Below are 18350 nucleotides of genomic sequence, written 5' to 3'. Positions count from 1 at the left end.
TGGTCGGACGCAATCATCGACACCGCAACTCACTCTGATGGGTTGTCTTAACTTCACCAGCGGAAATGAGACCTTGCCTGGCAGCCACCTTTATACCGTGCAGACCTCTGTGCCTTTAACGATCCTCGTGGGTTTCCTCATCCTGCTAACTGTGTTTGGAAATGTAATGGTAGTTATCGCTGTGATCACAAGCCGAGCCCTGAGAGCACCTCAGAACTTGTTTTTAGTCTCTTTGGCATGCGCGGACATCCTGGTCGCCACCTTAGTGATGCCGTTCTCTTTAGCCAATGAACTGACGGGTTCCTGGTACTTTGGTAAAGTGTGGTGCGAGATCTACCTGGCTTTGGATGTGCTCTTCTGCACCTCATCCATCGTTCACCTGTGCGCCATCAGCCTGGACCGATACTGGTCCGTCTCTCAAGCGATCGAGTACAACCTGAGGAGGACGCCGCGCAGGATTAAATGCACAGTCTTCATAGTTTGGGTTCTGGCGGCAATCATTTCATTCCCTCCGCTCATCACGATGAAGAAGGACGAGGGTAAAGAAGACAGCCCGAAATGTAAAATCAATGAGGAGAAATGGTACATCATCTTCTCCAGCACTGCCTCTTTCTTTGCACCCTGCGTCATCATGATTATGGTGTACCTTCGAATATACCAGATTGCCAAGAAAAGAACAAGAGCCCAGCCAGGTGAAAGGCAGAGAGAATGCCGCAATCCAGAAGACAAGAAGTGTGGCTTAGACCCTCTGGAAGGAGAAGACGTAGAAGGGAGGGAGGCGGGAGAGGCGGGCGGTGGAGAGATCAATGGGCTAGACGTGGAGGAAGAGCCCTCCTCGTCCGATGGGAATGAAACCGTCCTTTGTTCCCTGAAGAAGAAGAGGGCTTTACGAACAACCAAAGTGGCTCAGGAGAAGCCCGGAGAACCCTCTCCACAGCCCTGTGTGAGAGTGAGCAAGTGGAGAGGAAGGCAGTACAGAGAGAGGCGCTTCACATTTGTTCTGGCTGTGGTCATGGGAGTGTTTGTTCTTTGCTGGTTCCCCTTTTTCTTCACATACACGCTCACCGCTGTGTGTGACACCTGCTGCGTCCCGGAGACATTGTTCAAGATGTTCTTCTGGTTCGGTTACTGCAACAGCTCCCTGAATCCTGTAATATACACGATATTCAATAACGACTTCAGGAGGTCTTTTAAAAAGATCCTTTGTAAAAGGGACAGAAGAGGTTTATGAATAAGATTTGAATGTATACATTTCAAAAACAGCGTTTCGCCCATCTCTATTAAGGCTCCTATCAGCAGTGTAAATATAACATTGAAAAGGTATTTATAGAATATTTGAAAAATGTGACATGTAGCATGTTTTGCTTTCGTGTTTTAACATTTAGTGTGCTTCCACATCAGTACGTTTGTAACATTAAATCATGCAACAGCGATTTAATGTGCAGCCAATTTGTTTTACAGCCAATATTGCACTGTGACAACCAGTGAGTTTACATTGCACATTTGTGACAACATGGATGATACAAATACATACGTGTCGAAAATGTAACAGCACTTATATGTATCAGTCAACTACCAGATATCATCTCTCGTGATTTGGGTACTCATCGTATTAAAGCCAAAATGATGCCTATTATTTGGAAAGTATACCTCTCTCTCGATAATTGGACAGAACAATGAAAGGAAAGACAGATTTAGAGAAGTAGATGATTGTGAATGCTACAGTATTGCCAAATTTAAAAAAAATTGATTCATCTTTGTACAATAGTACAAACAATAGCAAGAGCACCTGAAAGCAGATTGTACCCGAAAAGATATTATCCCCCATATTACCAACAATCTCCTTCACTCATAACAAGCACGAGAACGTGACAATTATAGGACAAGAAGATTACGCCTAGGAGGTACAAGTGGCACAACAATATCGAAATGGAGTTTATCATGAATTATAGGCCTTCATATCAGGAAATCATTAAATCATCCCCTGGAGTCAAACAAAAAAACATTCAGCAATAGAGATATGAGTGGCTGCTGTAAATTACACTGTGAGGTTAATCAACAGCCGCACAAGCTTAGGCGTGTGGTGTTCTCCTGTACGTGGTCCGATATCAGCATTCTTCATCTCTTCTGCTTTTTTAGCACGCTGTTAACAGCACTTTGGCATTTTTTTTATATCAACTTTTCTTCAACAAATAGGCTTTCGGACTCCTATCAGTGTGTGAACCGGAAATTGTGTAAATGGAGCATCCATAAGGGCTTTAACTTAGCAAACACTTCTACCAATCACCTCTCGTGTACATACAGTAAATGACACAGTGATTCCCATGACTTGCTCTCTGGGAATCGGGTGTTTTGAGATTCCTGTGGTACAAATGTTTGGGTTCAACCACGTCTGCGAGTCTTAAAATACAACATATCTTACTTACCACAAATGGTAAACCAAAGACCTACTGTACTGCTGCTAAAGTTCCCACGAATGATCTGACATGGGAAATATTAGAAAACATTGGCATTTGAGGCTTTCTTTTTGGGCAATGACAAGCAATGCAAGATAAAGCTGTTTTGGCAACGTTGTTCAATCAATATGAGGCTTTGGTGTCATTATGTTTACACTGGACGGCGGGAAAGCTCTGCCATAGCAGCACTTAAATAAACTCACTAATTATTATACTTCTAACAGAAGTAGCTGTTTATATATTAATACGTAGCAATCCACATTATAGTGTACCTTAAAATATTTGCAAAACAGTCCTCAGAATATTTTTTTCTTGGCCCTGATTAATGTGTCTGTGAAAATTTAAGTGCAACCTTGAATTAAAATGACAACTATAATAAAGTCTGTCGTTGTGCTTGAGCAGCAGGACGCATACAGTCAAAGTTTAAGGCTCGCACTCGCCAAGCAATAGAGATTAAATGCCAAAATAACCACGACAGCACTTGAAACAATGGACTCCTCAGAGATGACACGGCAGTATCTCGTGATCAGTCTTCTACGCCTCACTCACATCTCTATAAATGATGGCTGCTTACTAACTGTAAACAGTTGGTCACTGTTACTATTCCCAGCGTCACACACGTCCACTCTCGCCGTCTGCCCAGAATTATTTATTGACCCTCTAAAGGCCACTTCAGAACATCACAATTCATGCTCGTGACACCGGGGATTATAAAACTATGCTTTAGAGGCGGCTTCTGGCAGGCGTTCCCACAACTTTCACACAGCTCCCCAGTCAGTCTTCTCCATTTCTTTTCTTGTACTTCGTCCGTATTCCTCCCGCCCTCAGCTCAATCGGTGCTTCTTAAAGCTGCTAGTCGTGTATCTTAAACAGGCTGGCGGATTAGAGACCGAAGAGGACCGACAGCATCCCAGACATCAGACAGAGGCATCAAGACCATCCGAACAACGTTAAACCATCGCTCGTGATGAATAGAGTGTTTTTAATTGAATGTTAGGTCATTCATTATGCATTGAGCACCATGCATCGTGCACACTGGGGCATACATTACTTCCTCCCTCCTGAATTGATAAGGATGTGAGATAATCTAATAATGTTGTGAGGGATGTAAGCAGCAGAAAGATCCTGTTTAATTTGCCTCATGCGATCCCTGTTACTTACTCTGCTCCACCATTGCATCTACATTGCACATTTCACTCAACAGAAATAGTCTTGTTGTAACCCATAGTTTTTGAATGTGGTTAAAGTATTTGATTACAATATTTCTAGTTGTCCAAGTATGCAGATTATAAAGTATTGGTATTTTCTGAATTTAGCTTTTCCAGTCCTGAAGAAAGGGATTCTTGTTACGAGTATTTAGGATATACAAAGTTAGCTGCAGCTTACATTTTGTTAGCACATGCTCGTCTGGAAGGGGCTCGAGAAGACCCCGGGGGAACGAGGACCTCGCTGGGAGTTGAGAGAGCCAAAGCGCAGTGGGATGATGTGGAATTCACCAAATATATCAGATGTATCAACAAACAGAAGTTCATTCTTTGTGGACAGCCAATATACTCTTTACTCATTCATGCTTTCGTTGAATCATATTTGACCTTTTCCTGTTTCCACATACAACACAAATTATCTTTTCATTTTGAGCCAATGAAAAACTATTTCCAAGGTTTATATTTTAACAGAAAACTAAAATTTCTCCGACATTTCAGTAACAACAAGTGCCCTTTGGGTACATGTGTGTGTGTGGGTGAGAGAGAGAAGAAAAGAGGGGGCAATGGGATGAAAAAGTTAAAGGCCGAGCCGTTAAAAATGGGTTTTACTAATTTGTCTTGAGAGACAATGACTGAAAACACTGATTCTTCTTGCTAATCACCCTCAAAAGTAGAAATACTGTGCCCCTGTGAAGCTCCATGCACCCTCCACAGCAATGCTTTATATGCTCTGCAGCGACTCTTCATTGATACCACATTAAGCACTGGCAAATCTCCTGCTCCGGACACCATAAGTCTTCCTTAGCCATCTTGTCCTGTCTGTGCTATCGATCGTATCCAATTCCAGTCTGGCCCACTCTCCTCCTCATGCACAAGATTCTGCACAGCACCCCCGCCCAGGACGATGATATCGGCCACACACACACACACACACACACACACACACACACACACACACAGAGTAAACACCAACTCCTGATAAAGTTTACTGCGATTGTACTTTATCTGTCCTCACCAGCCAGCTGTTGTGGACAAGAACTCATCCATCAGTATGCTGTCAGTTAACAAACACCTACTCACAGACAGCGCAAGCTGTAACACTGTCAACCACTTCAAGGGTGTCAACATTGTCTGTTTTACCTCTCAGGCAACAAGGCAAGCCTATACCGACTACTGCCGAGGATTAATCATCAGTCATAAGACATGATTACTGTTTGAAATGAAAACAGGACATGACCACATCATGCAGATGGAGTGGAATCAATATCTGAGATTATTACTCGCAGAAACAAAGATTTCTAAGGGTGTCAGTCACGGCTGCAAACTATTTTCTGCATATTTGCAGATAACATCAATTTCCCAGGCAAGATAATATACCACATGTTTGTAAATAAAAGATTAAAAGACAAACTTAATCAATTGTGTATGGCTACATTCTTAAAACTAACCAACATGAATAAAAAGCAAATTAAGCAAGAGAATACATTGACTTTTTTACATGTTTTTGATTGTGCTCAGGCTTAAATATCATGCTCAATTCAATTGAATTGTGTGGGTTTAGTTTAGTTTAGTTTCACCTTTGGGGACAGATTATTGCTGTTGGGGTATCACGGGTATCTAACAGCTTTTTAAAGCAGGAGTGGATATTTGAGTGGCTCCACTTTGGCACAATTACAATTCTGAAGAGCAGCGTTTATAATATGTCTAAATATTAAATGATTCCTTCTATTTCACATATGTATGATGAGCCTACTACTACTACATATTTTAGTAATGCCAGTTGATTTAGTGGATTCAGAGGAGCGTGTGGTCGCAGTTACCGCTACTGTCAGCAGGTGGCGCCTCGTGTGGTCACTTCCGGGCGATGTATATCGACATGGTTCCCTTTCCTTAGAAATGCAGAAAGTGCAATGTAGATCTGTTCAAACCCTGAAAAGGTAAACATCAGAAATGTTTAAACATATTTTATGCAGTACGTTTTGTTTAAGATGTTGCTAGAAACAACTGAACTGTGAAGCTAACAGTTAGCTAATCTAGCTAGCTAGTTTTTACACCAAGATGTTTGAGTTGATTAACAGCTACGGTGTGCTCACATTTGTTTGTGCACAAGTTAGAAGTAAAATGCACAGGTGGTTTAGCGACACTTACCGGCTTTTTTAACACATTTCCAAATTCCCCAAAGAGACAATCCATTGGAACACGTAAAATCGGTGCACTTTATATGGACATTTAGCTTTAATGTTAACCTGCAAACTAAGTTCGTTTTCCCAAGTTGCTTAAAAAATGGCAACCGGAAGTGACATATCTCCTTACACCACTAACGGTACGTGAGAAAGAAGTGTTCGATCTCCATTGATGAATAAAGAGAACATATACAAAACATGTAAATATCCCTTTAAAACGAATTAAAGCACTGAATTTGGACTTGATTCATTTGCATTGAGTTTCAGATTCTAGGCAGTTGACTGTATGTAATATTGTATCTATTGTATTTTCAGCTATTTAAATATCTTGCACCTCTTTTTGTCTTGTACAGCTTACCGTTAAATACAGTTTTCAGCAGTTGCAGCTGGTGAAAGTATATATGGCTGCTATTTTTCATGCCAGCCATGAATTTGCACACCATGTTATATCAGCAAAAAGGCTCAGGAAGCTCAGGAAGTCCAACCTGCCTCAGGAGCCACCAAACAGGACAGGAAAAGTCTATAACAGACGATCAGAATTGTCGGGTGCCGGCCTGCCTTCCATTCAGGACTAATACATCTGAGTCCGGAGACTGGGAGCATCAGCACTCTGGACACAACCTGTTCCAACTTGTCCCCTCTTTTAGGCGCTACAGAGCGCTGTACACCAAAACAACGTCTCTCCGATCAACAGTTAACATCTGTTAAATGACTGTAAACTCATATGAATACATACATTCTGTACATATTCACATATTTCATTTATATAAAGCCACCTGTTACATTATTGTTGTGTATATATTTCTGTAGTTTTAGTTTGTTCTTGTGTAATATTGTACAATGATTGCTGACCTCTTCATCCTGGCAATGGCATGCTATGGTACCCGTGCTAGATGTCATACCTTTTGAGTTTCACTTCATTCATTCTTCCTCTGTCTTGCTGAGGCGAGACAGGATGTCCCTTTCTTGTGCTCTAAGACATTAAATCTGATAATGGTAGATTATCTTTGGTTATCGGGGACTTCCAGATGGTAATTTCTGGTTTAATTTAATGGCCTTAAGGGGGGGGGGGACTTCCTTCCTTGGGGTTTTGGGCAGTATTATTTCGTGTGTGTGTGTGTGTGTGTGTGTGTGTGTGTGTGTCTTTCTTCTTAATTTGGACAGATACCGCTTTGAGTTTTTTCTTCTAAAAACTCTAACTAATGCTATTGCTGGTGTGAGTACAGAAATAGGGCAAAGTACGTTTGTCCTGTTTTTGTTGTTATTTAATAACTATATCATTCATCAGATTATGTGTTGAACTCTAAATAAAGCTTAAAGCCATGTGGCACACATGAAATGGCAAATAGCTCAGTGGAGAGATATAACACTGTAAATGCATCCATTCTGGTTCATACGCCATCTGGTGAGAGAATGTTTGTAATGAGAGCTGGGATGTGAAGCGGAACCCAACATTCATAACACTTAACACAATTACAGCCAATATTGCATCCATCATAAATTCTGACAGCACGACATGAAAATCTAAACAACTTACGCCAACAAAATATTTTATTATTTGAGATATTACCTGTGATAAATTATTTGTCGCGTATGTTTCCATAAATGTTTATTTAGTTGTCATTGAGCAACATAGATGTATGTACTGTTGATTGAATCCACATCACTGACATTTTTTCATATGTTGTACAACATTAAACAGAGCTGGAAATAATATACCCTCAAGAGACTTATTAGAATACGGGCTTTGTTTATGAAAATCACGTGATTTCTAACATAATTTGTATTTTGAGGCTTTCTTTCGTGGTTAACCAAGTAAGTTATCTCTGTTTTGAAGTGATCTGGTAAACTCAATATATTCCATTTAGACATGGTCTGCCAGGAACGACAATAAAAAAGCCCCCTCAATTTTAGAAATAATTAAATTTTGCAAGAATAATGAGTCATGCTCATTTCCATGGTAGCAAACAGCCAGTCCATCAGTGGAGGCTTATTTTCTTGGTGAATATCCTTCTGTGCTCCTGATGTCAGGGCGCAAACAAACTCTAAAACAGAATATGCTTACATGTATACATGTAATCACAGAAGGATATAGGGACTCTTGGACACTGATCAATACAGGGCAGAGGCATAGAGACAAATTGAGGAAGCGTGTCCGGGCACGCGCGTCTCTCTCTCTCTCTCTCTCTCTCTCTCTCTCTCTCTCTCTCTCGCTCTCGTGCTGTGCGAACCAATCACATTGTAGAAAAACACAATATTGCGTCATTGTTATTGTGGTGGGTTGGAGCTCCAGCTGTTGACAGAGATTTCGCCACCACGCTTTCATTTAGGCCTCTAACTGCGCGTTAACGGGTGGACCCGCAAGATTACACAAACGCACCATGTCGATCCAAAAGGACATCGCGTCGGATGAGAGTTTGCAAGGTAAACGACAACAGCTCGTGGCTCATCAGTGTTTAAACTACCGATAGACATCGTTAAGAAAACACAAGGTGACGTTAGATCACACTTACTTACGTAACAGTCGACGTGTCTATGCCTGCTTAACGTTATTATATCGATCTAGACCCAGTGACCTAGTTATAGTGAAGGCTCATCTGCAATGTTGCAAAATCAAAGCGCCTTCAAGCCACGTCTGTTTGCTATTGTACCCCTACCCTACTGATATACCTATCGCATTGAGACGATGTATTTTATTTCAGGTTCCTGGGTTGAGCTGCATTTCAGTGGCAATGGCTCTCAGAGTACTCGTCATCACGGAAGCCAGGAGCAAATCCCCACGTCCGTCCTGGAGGATGACGTGGAGAAAATGCTGCTGGATGCGCAGCACGAGTCGGGCAGAAACAGCTCCAAAGGAAGCTCTCAGTGCAACAGGTTTGTGGGGGGGAAAGAGGAAGCGCTGTCTGTGTTTTTCTTTCTATGTTGTGTAATAGGCTGCAGCTCATACATGTGTCTTAAATGACCACAGTGTGTGTTGTCTTCCTCACAACAGCCCACTTAGAGCCCTCACCCCCCTTCTTCTGTTGCGAGGCTCAGAGGCCAACAGCTCACAGGTATAGTGTTAGCACCATTGAACAGTGTCATCATCTATTATCCAAGTCTAATTCATTGAGTGTAGTTTTATGGAGTTCTTCCTAAGATGTTTGTTTTCAAATACTAGTGGTGGCCAAATTGTTGCTTGAATATCCACAATTTGTGTTTTTAGTCAGATGAAGACTTCCAAGAAAGAAGACGGGAAGTAGAGAACATGATGAAGACAAATGCTGACTGGATCTGGGACTGGTCTAGTCGCCCTGAGAACAATCCACCAAAGTATGTAGCCACCACTCATTGGGTATCTCTCAGTATTACGTAGGATGTTCTGTGATTCAGTGGTGCTATCTTAGTCAACATAATTATTCCAAGATTTAAGACAAAAATGTGTCAAAAATAGCTGATGACTATGACCCACTTGAATGTCTTTGGCTGCACATGTAATCAATACCAATATAGTGATGAATCATTACAGAGTATAGTCATTACAGGGATGGTGGTGCTAACAGTAGGACATTGTTAACTCTATTGTACTAATCCTTTACACATATTAGCCTGAATGTATATTTACTTTACCCCGTGATTTGTAATTGTAAGAATGAAAAAAAGATGTCTGTGTGTGCGCTGGCTGACATTAGACTGACACTCATATTCAAAACAGTGAAAAATTAATGTGCTTCTCCGTAGGGAGTTCCTGCTGAAGCACCCTAAGCGCTCGGCCTCTCTCAGCATTCGGAACACCAGCGTCATGAAGAAGGGAGGCGTTCTCTCTGCTGACTTTCTGAAGCTTTTCCTTCCTTCATTAATCATTTCTCACATAATTGCCATTGGCCTTGGGTAAGCAACATCATTTAATCTTTAACTCTGGCAATTACAGTATCTCAAAAATAAATAAAAACATTCAATGAGAACCTTTAGAGGAAATTGCTGACGGATCCTTAGAATAATGTTTAAAGCCCAGATTTTTGACCAGATTCAATTGATTATCTTCATATAAATAATGGAATAATTTGAGATACAGATCAAAAATGTATTTGGTATTTCTTTAGATAATCATACATGAAAAAAAATTGAAATGTTCTTCTGCTGTTTATAAACACTGCTGATGCAAAAAGATCTTTAACAGCACCAACACAGCATGAATAATTGAGTGGTTTTCTAATATTAGTCTCTGCATTAAATGGCCTGTCCATCAATTTGAGAGTGATAGATCCCAGTCCTGTGTTTAGATGTTTGGTGGTGAAACAACTGTTTTTATTTACGTCTCAATTATGACATTCATAGACATTGGTCTTACCTCTGTGAACATATAGAATAGAACATTTTACCACAGCAAAATACAGCTGTTTTAAAACCTAAATATCCAATGGCAACCTATAAGGTTTCCTCATGTTCAGTGTCTCAGATTTAGTGGGCAAACGGTAAAAGTAAACTGCTGGTATGCATCAAAACAAAATAAAAATGGCACAGGTATTTTTTCGAGTGACAAACTTGCGGTGATAGAGGCATCAAATCCCAGCTTCAGTGTGGTTATATGTATTTCAGAATGTCGTTTTTTTCTGAGATTTCTTTTGTTCTCAGCACCATCACATATTACATGTTTCTCTCTTCTTTCAGAATATATATTGGGAAGCGTCTAACCTCCCACAACACCTCCTGAGTAGGACGGTGGACACCTTGATGTGACCAGCTAAGCATGCCTTAAAATGGAACCTTCTGATGTCTGAGGGGAGACGTGGCCATGTGAAACGGTCCAATTTGATTGAGTTAAGGATCTGTCATTGCTGTTTCGTGGTGTTTACTCCTGAACACAACAGTGACCAATCCTCTGCTCCTAGCTGTAGTCCTGCTGGCCTGGAGATGACTGTTCTGCTGCTTCCTGCTCCTTAAATCTGCACGTTGGGGAACTTTAATGTACGCCATTGCCTTTTTTTGTTTTGCAGTGAGAGATCACTTTTGATTTAAAATGATATATACATTTTTCTTCTGAATCAGCTTTGAAGAAAGGAAAGTGTTTTGACTTGTAATTTACATTGATTTGTTCTTATTAGATTGCTAAATTGTTGTGCAGCTGTAAATTGTGATAAGAAAGCATTATTAGCCACTGATATGGTCCATGTTGTTCATCCTACACAAAATAAAAGCTGGAAATGCACGTACGACCCTGATGGATTTATAAACCAGTTAACATGTAGAAACAGGGAAAGAACCACATGCAGTTGAACACAATTAAAATTTTATTTAACTTTGGTCAAAATAATAAACAAGTGAATACATTGCCACCATGTTAGGAATCAATGGACAAAGACAATGCATTATGTGTTTGTTTTGTCATCAGTATATGTTGTGTAGTCAACCTTCATCTCTGCATTCACAACTACGGCGATAACATCCACATTTTAAAACACGTGGTTCAAATTTGGGTGACATCCCTAGTTAATCAATAAGGGCACATGTATGAGGCCTGTCTGAATTCCCTACTATTACATGATTAGGAGGCACTCTATCACAAACTGTATGGTGTGCAATTCTCCTTTGTGTTTTCGTAGACAGCCACATATAGCAGCAGTGTACGAGGACGTAACTCTATAAAATAGGATTTACAAATAATGCACATGAGGTCTGTAAAACGTTTGGGGACATAACTTGTAGCTGTCACTGATGAAAGTAGGTATTAAGGCTGCAGATTCCCTGTGTCCCGGGCCCCACCATGTGCCATGTAGTTTCCAGCCTGCATCCTAACACATGGTCAAAAAACACAAACACATTATCAGTTGTCTCCAACAGTAGTTCAGAAACCGGTCGCCCCAAAGAGTATTTCCATAACAAGTTTGCTTGAGATCTGCTCAAAGACAGTGGTGTGACTGGACATGTTTCCACCTCTCTACAACATAAAAACATGCAAAGCAATAAACATGTTTTAATACATACTTCTAAATTTAAAAACACATCTGTAGTTTTAGTTTCTTTTATTATGTGGACGACAAGGTGTACTTGAGTAGATACAGTCAGTGAAATTATGTCACCTTATTGACGGGGGGGGGTAAAGTAAGAGGAGGAAGGGGGAAGAAAAGAAACAAGTCCACTTTCCAAATTCACGGCCACTTCCACCAGTGGTTTGGCCTGAATACATGATACAGTTAGGCTTATTGGCCATTAATCCGTGCTTCAGAGCGCCCAAAAAATCTTTGAGATGATGTTACAACTTTGACAAGATGTCATTTTAAGGGCTTTCCGATAGTTCTGTCGTGAAATCATGAAATGAAGGCTTAAAATGTCAACACAAACACCAACGTTCAAGAGTTTGACCTCGAGGGAGAGCCATTCCGTCAATTAGACCCGAATTGGGCTTTCTGGGTCAGGGGGGGAGGGGCATGTTGATTGCCCTGGTGCCAAAGGCAAAAACAACCTAAGCTCAGACTGAAAATAAAACAGGCCTATGGATCAACCTCCTGTGGCAAAAAAAAAAAAGTAGACACGTGCTTTCGAATTCTTCACCAGGAGGACAACGAGGCTGTTTCTTCTCATACAGATAGACAAGTAGTAGGCTTAACTACACAGGTACGGTAAAAGCCCTATCCTCTGGAGCCCCAAATCTTCTAGTTGATTTTGTCCTGGAAAATGTACAAGTTGTTGGTGGCTGCCACAGCTATCACGTTATCTTTGGGGTGCCAGGCAGTGTGGAGGATCTTCTTGTTGAAGTCCAGGCTGTCCACGCTGATCTCGTCCTTCTTCCTCTTGCCACCAGTGGACACTTTGCGCGGTTTGAGCGTAGCCCGAGGTTTGCTGCTCTCCCGGGACGCCTCCAGTGTGATGTCCCGCCTAGTGTTGCGGTCAAACATTCGGAAGAAGTTGTTGTAGGAGCCGGTCATGATGGCACTGTTGAGGAGAGAGAATAAAATATATATATATATATATATATTTGTCGAAATGAACTAGAAAAAGCCAATTTGATATTTCAGGAACACAAAACAATAGAACATACTACAAAAGAATCTGCTTTCCTATGCAAGAGCAAGGACACGTACCTGTCACTGCCATTCCAGCAGCACTCAAACTTGTCAAAGATGCAGTCGTTTTCATACAAGGAGCACAGTTTACTGCGAAGGTATTCATGGACCTGAAACAAAACACATTACTCAACGTAAATATTCACTGGAGCCTCACCTCCTCCTCGCTATGGATATACCAGAGTGTAAAAAGGACTCATACAGCGACCAGACTTGGAGTATTGCACTTTTTCGATCAGCGAAAGGTTCTACTCGTAGCTTTATTTCTAACAGAACTGCCCTCAGATTGCTTGGCTAACCAGACACCTGTGAACCAGTCAAGTTCCACTTTACATCATTGTCTGTCCAAAATCTCATCATTTTATCTTAGAATGGACAGGACGGACGTACGAACAGACAGACGTATGGACGGACAACCCAAAGACATGACGCTGATCCGACCACGGTGCAAAGCGTTATGACACTGTTTGAGGCCTAATGCGTTCTCAGTCTATGTAAGAAATGTCTGATGTGAGGCTGGATTTAAGCTTTCACTTCAATCAAAGATTATTTTTACGCACCGATACTGATATCTGATATCGGTCCGATACAGACTCAGATAGCTGGATCGGGTATCAGACATCATTATTTTAATAAATAACTTCAGTTCATCTATAATTCTGTTTACAAACGCAATGTTTAAGTCACGCCTGATGTTGCCTTACAAACAAAAGACTGATCCCAGCCTCTTGCACACAGCGAGGCCGACAGCTTATCAACTACACACTAGTTTGTGATCGGTTCTCAGTATCGGCCGATGACCAAACCCGGGTGTTAGGACTGAAAAAGTCAAATCAGTGCATCCCTATTTACAACACGGTGGGGCTTACTTTGTTCTCACGGAGGATTAATGCTATATTTGAAGATAAGTATGTTTATTCACCTGATACGTCTCCACTGGCCTGTTCTCCATGTTGAGGTCCCAAACTTTGACGGAGAGGTAGTCACGTGTCATCATATAGCGTCCGCTGTGACTGAACTTCACGTCCGAGATGGAGGAGATGATCTCAGAGAAAAAAGACCGGCTGCTCGGATCCTCTGGCTCCTCAAAGACTGTAATGAAGATTAACAGCGCGAAAATCATTCCCAGCTCGCCTTCGTAACATCTCGAAACAAAATCATATACAGTCTGGAACGTGTCAATCACTTGTTTACCAGATTTAAAAATGACTAAAACCGTCAAACGTTTCTGTCCAATCAAAGTCCCAAAACGTTATCTATTTAAACTCAACAAAATAGAGAAAGCAGTAAATCTACGTATCAGATGAAGTGTTACTAACGGTCCACTCATTTTCCATAAATGACTTGATGAGTTATCAACATTTGTATCAATTCATTTCCCCACTGATAGACTAATGAATTGACTTCACGTCACCACTTACACTTCGAGTGCCTATCGCAGAGCGCCGCTGCTCGCATGTCACACAGGCGGATGGTGCCTTTGCTACTGCTGTACACAAATACATTGCATTGGAGTGGATGGCACTCAGCAGCTGTGATTACTTCCGTCAGTTCCTCCATGTTGGCGGGCTTGATGTCTACAATATCTGGGAACACAGTGTTAAGGAACTAGCAGTCTTATGTGTCATTAAGGTACAATGCAGAGATCATTGGCCTATACGTCGTATATATATATACACCATCTGTCTTCTGGTAAAGGAAAAAAAGGATACTAAAACTTCTGTCTGTGATTTCCAAGTGCCATAGATTTATTCTTAGGTCATCTGCGGAGAGGTACGTTTCATGGTCACTATTTACAGAAATGGAATTAATGTGATAGGTGTGCGCATTTGCAAAGATCCTCCGTGGGCTTGCTTCTACCATGAGATCCATTGGCATCAGTACTGGTACCTGAAAATACAACATGCATTTTCAGACAAGATTTTAAACAAAAAATTTAAAAAAAGAGAGACTCACGCATGACTAAACATACCCGTAAAGAGGTGATTCTAAAGGGGTCTCGGAGTCGTCCATCTTCATCTTTCAGGTTGTAACCTTCTGCTCTTTTATCTCGTTCACTTATTTTCCACAATTTGATAGTTTTATCTGACAAAAACAGGAAAGAGAGTTGTAAAAAGTCTAGAGGTGATCTGATATTGATCAAGTTAAGTCACAGCGTCATAATTCTAGCACCAAACAGTCAAACCAGGTAGAAAGTAAACCCTTACCATTTGTCGAAAGTAGAAAGTGAGCAGCATTTTGTTGGGGTAGCCATCTTATTTTATTAATTTTTTCCTCAATTTCTAAACTTTTCAAATAGTCAAATTCTGGCTCGTGACTCTGAAAAGTGCTATAGACGTTGTACTCCCCGCGCAGATGTGGACGATTCTTAGACTGAAAACAAATATGGCAAACATGAGTCACCAGGTATGTATGTATATATATATATATATATATATATATATATATACACACACACACACACACACATATATATACACACATATATACACACACACACTTTATCACTGCAACACAGTCCAGCAAATAACTTTTGACATATTATTGTTGATGAAGATACTCATTTTGACACTCCGCGTGAATCTTACCTCCTGTTCATGTTGAAATATCACTACTCTGCCTCCTTTATCTCCAGTTGCAAGCAATTCTCCAGAATAGTTGAACTCAACTGTTGAGATTATGTCAGCTGAAAAAGGACACAAATCAGAGTGAATCCCACTTACAGAGAGCTAGAACTGTGTTAGACTGCAGACTCAATCTGGTGATTATAGACATTTTATTAAAATAAAACATCGGGTACACTGACAGCCAAAAACGTGTCCGCCCACTCATGTATGAATGAATGAAAACAAGAATGATGTCACTCGACAATTTATGGACGCAGTACATTGACGTCATGGACACGGTCGCTCCCCTTTAATGGCTTAGCCACCACCTAGCATACAGCTAGCTAGCGACATACAGTAATTTGCAGAGGAAAAGGGGCTTTCCGTGCAACCGATCCACAAACAGACCCACACCAATCACCGCAGCGGCCTTACATTGAAACACTCGCGACCATCTTAGCTATCGTGCATCTCACGTGAAGCATCATCATCAGACCATCTAGCTAGCTGCCCATCGTTTTAGCCTAGCCGCCAAGCTAACGTTAGCCACATACCTTCCGCAACATCTTCATCTATCGCTCCTTTCACTTGAGAGAAACACCACTGAAAATCATTTCCACCTGCAACTCCTGTGAAAAGAACACGTCGTTAGTTTGCATCTGGTTCGTGTTTCGTCTGGAGGATAAAATGACCTGACAGTGACACAGTTTTGACAACTAGCAACTTAGCTTGCCAGTGCTAACGTTGGCTAGCTAACTTGCAGATTCAGGCCATCACACACACCGAGTGAGGTGGATCCTTCTCCTCCTACTTCAACAGTAGCTTACCCGCCATTGCTTCATGTAGCAGCTCTTGCTGTACACGGTTTCAAAAACCTAATCAACCAATGCGGCTTGCTCGGGGAAATAGATAGCATCCACAATCAGTGTGAAGACTCGGATCCAGATCTGTCAAGACCACGGAAATTATCCGAGATTTTTTTTCTTCCAAAATGGCGCACAGTACATGGAGAAATGACGTCATGCACACATGCCACATCCTGGCCCCATCCATCCTCCTGAGCATCATATTGTTAAATGTGCATTCAGTCTTTATTCTCTATGCATTGAACTTTATTTCATGACATATTGATACCTGCCCATGCATCCAAAGACAATTCAGCTGTCATGTGATGGGTGGAACAAATGACATTTACACACCGGGATGGTGGGATTTGAAATAAAATTGGAGCAAACTAAATGAAATAAACATGAGCATGTTTTGTCGTCTTATTCTTTGGCCAGGTATGTTTCACGAGTGTGATTTGCATAAAAAGTACCCTAATCGCTAAATTCCTTGTAGATATAAGTAAAACAAATACACATTAATTCACAAACTATACTATTATACTTTTTTTAAATTTGCTTGGTCGTTGTTGACGTTAGATCTGAAGTGTGTCCTAAGTCAAAATTGTATGACGCCTTACAAGTACCCTGGCTCGTATTGTGTGGTCAATGGGTGACATCTAGTGGGGAGAGGAGGAAACTCCAGGTAAGTTTTGTTGGGTATGTTGCACCCACCTCTATGTGTAACAAACTGAATGTACTTCTCAGGCCCTATTTCACAGACATCAACCTTCAAGTCTTTCACTACATGGTCTGTAAAACCTCACTGACCTTAAACATGTCCACTCGAAACAAACACAAATCGTGTTAAAATGGTAAAATGTGTAATTTTAGGTTTAGCGTTTCAATTTTTTGTACTCGTAGGCTTATAACCATATTAACCGTAGGCCTGCCATAGAGATGCTGTGTATATTCAATACCTTATAGTTACAGGGACATTCTGAAAACCATTATTGTTTTACATTGAGGGTGTCACAGTGGACCCATAATATCTATCTGTCTTCATGTTTTCCCCCCACATCAGTTTCAAAATGGAAAAGATATATGTATATTTATTTTTTGGTTGATTCAGACTGTCAACCCAGCTCTTTCATTGCATGCTATCAATCATTGTGTTTTGTTTCCTTCAAATGGCGCATATTACATTGGGGAACAAACTTTTCAAACTCTGCTTAACCCAATTCTGCTCAGAATCCGTCAAAAAGTATGTCCCTTATACCTCTATTTTCGCGAGCATAATATGCTCAAAATCATGGTGCAAAATATAGACACAAAAATAGATGTTTGAGCAAGTACTTTTAGTTTCATGCTTATTTTTCTGTAAACAGCACTCTCTGAAGGGTTGGGGCTGTCAAGAATTGGGAGGAGAAGGAACGCCCATAGGGGCTAATTGTGCAACAATAAAATGTCCAACAAATAAAGAAATGGCAAATGCTGATGAAGTGTGAGAATATGTAATATCTGGGCCACGTTTCAGTTGACAAAATCAACTAAACAGAGCTGTGTTCTTTTTAGTACACCAGTTGATGGAAACACACCATCCTAATAACACTAATTCTGCTGAAATAAGGGAGGGAATAAGAAGGGTGCTGTATTTTCCATCTCCATAGCGCTTTTAAACTTTGTTTGTTTGCCACATTTGCAGATTGTCCTGGATGGGGCAAGTGAATAAATAGGGATGCACCCAGAAAGACCTGGACCAGATCTCACCAAAACCTTCTCCCCGGCATCTCCCAAGCTCCACAACCCTCTCATCGCTCACACAGCATCCCTTAGGGACAAGCATAGCAGAGGCCTGGAGGTTAGGATGGCACACACACACACGCACACACGCACACACACACACACACACACACACACACGCACGCACACGCACACACACATATAAAGATGGACCAACTTGTACCTGCAGTATGAGTACAAGTTGGATGGTCTAAGACTATGCAAGGAAATGAAAGAGCATGCATAGAAAT

At 41.1% G+C, this 18350-nt stretch overlaps 3 protein-coding genes across 3 annotated transcripts; 2 read left to right on the top strand and 1 right to left on the bottom strand.

Moving 5' to 3' along the window:
* Window positions 1-37: 37 nt before the first annotated feature.
* On the top strand, window positions 38-1231 carry LOC306785540 (alpha-2A adrenergic receptor-like; the record flags this gene model as incomplete). Its single annotated transcript, XM_079279959.1, has 1 exon — window positions 38-1231. One exon carries the CDS (start codon window positions 38-40, stop codon window positions 1229-1231), a length of 1194 nt encoding a protein of 397 aa, XP_079136085.1.
* A 6922-nt stretch (window positions 1232-8153) lies between these two features.
* On the top strand, window positions 8154-11026 carry bnip4 (BCL2 interacting protein 4). Its single transcript, XM_079279991.1, has 6 exons — window positions 8154-8268; window positions 8547-8718; window positions 8837-8897; window positions 9050-9156; window positions 9565-9714; window positions 10495-11026. The coding sequence occupies exons 1-6, from the start codon at window positions 8226-8228 to the stop codon at window positions 10535-10537; spliced, it is 576 nt and encodes a 191-aa protein (XP_079136117.1). The 5' UTR covers window positions 8154-8225; the 3' UTR covers window positions 10538-11026.
* Window positions 11027-11107: 81 nt separating this feature from the next.
* LOC306785762 (serine/threonine-protein phosphatase 2A 55 kDa regulatory subunit B delta isoform) lies at window positions 11108-16463 on the bottom strand. Its single transcript, XM_079280215.1, has 10 exons — window positions 16321-16463; window positions 16048-16122; window positions 15476-15573; window positions 15095-15260; window positions 14860-14972; window positions 14600-14777; window positions 14309-14473; window positions 13810-13979; window positions 12906-12997; window positions 11108-12756 (listed from the first exon to the last, which is right to left on the bottom strand). Exons 1-10 carry the CDS (start codon window positions 16325-16327, stop codon window positions 12477-12479), a joined length of 1344 nt encoding a protein of 447 aa, XP_079136341.1. The 5' UTR covers window positions 16328-16463; the 3' UTR covers window positions 11108-12476.
* Window positions 16464-18350: the final 1887 nt, after the last annotated feature.

Source organism: Melanostigma gelatinosum (assembly GCF_949748355.1).
Source record: "Melanostigma gelatinosum genome assembly, chromosome: 12".
Taxonomy (NCBI): Eukaryota; Metazoa; Chordata; class Actinopteri; order Perciformes; family Zoarcidae; genus Melanostigma; species Melanostigma gelatinosum.
Note: the sequence above shows the minus strand (reverse complement) of the source record. Positions and strands in the feature narration are given on the sequence as shown.

What these genes read in the sequence shown, in the direction of transcription:
- bnip4 (XM_079279991.1), top strand. Translation starts at nt 8,226, where the DNA reads ATGTCGATCCAAAAGGACATCGCGTCGGATGAGAGTTTGCAAG. An exon ending in GTCGGATGAGAGTTTGCAAG is followed by an intron (nt 8,269 to 8,546) that starts GTAAACGACAAC and finishes ATTTTATTTCAG; the next exon opens with GTTCCTGGGTTGAGCTGCAT. An exon ending in CAGAGGCCAACAGCTCACAG is followed by an intron (nt 8,898 to 9,049) that starts GTATAGTGTTAG and finishes TTGTGTTTTTAG; the next exon opens with TCAGATGAAGACTTCCAAGA.
- LOC306785762 (XM_079280215.1), bottom strand. An exon ending in CTGCGATAGGCACTCGAAGT is followed by an intron (nt 13,980 to 14,308) that starts GTAAGTGGTGAC and finishes TCTTCATTACAG; the next exon opens with TCTTTGAGGAGCCAGAGGAT. An exon ending in TGCTGGAATGGCAGTGACAG is followed by an intron (nt 12,757 to 12,905) that starts GTACGTGTCCTT and finishes TCTCCTCAACAG; the next exon opens with TGCCATCATGACCGGCTCCT.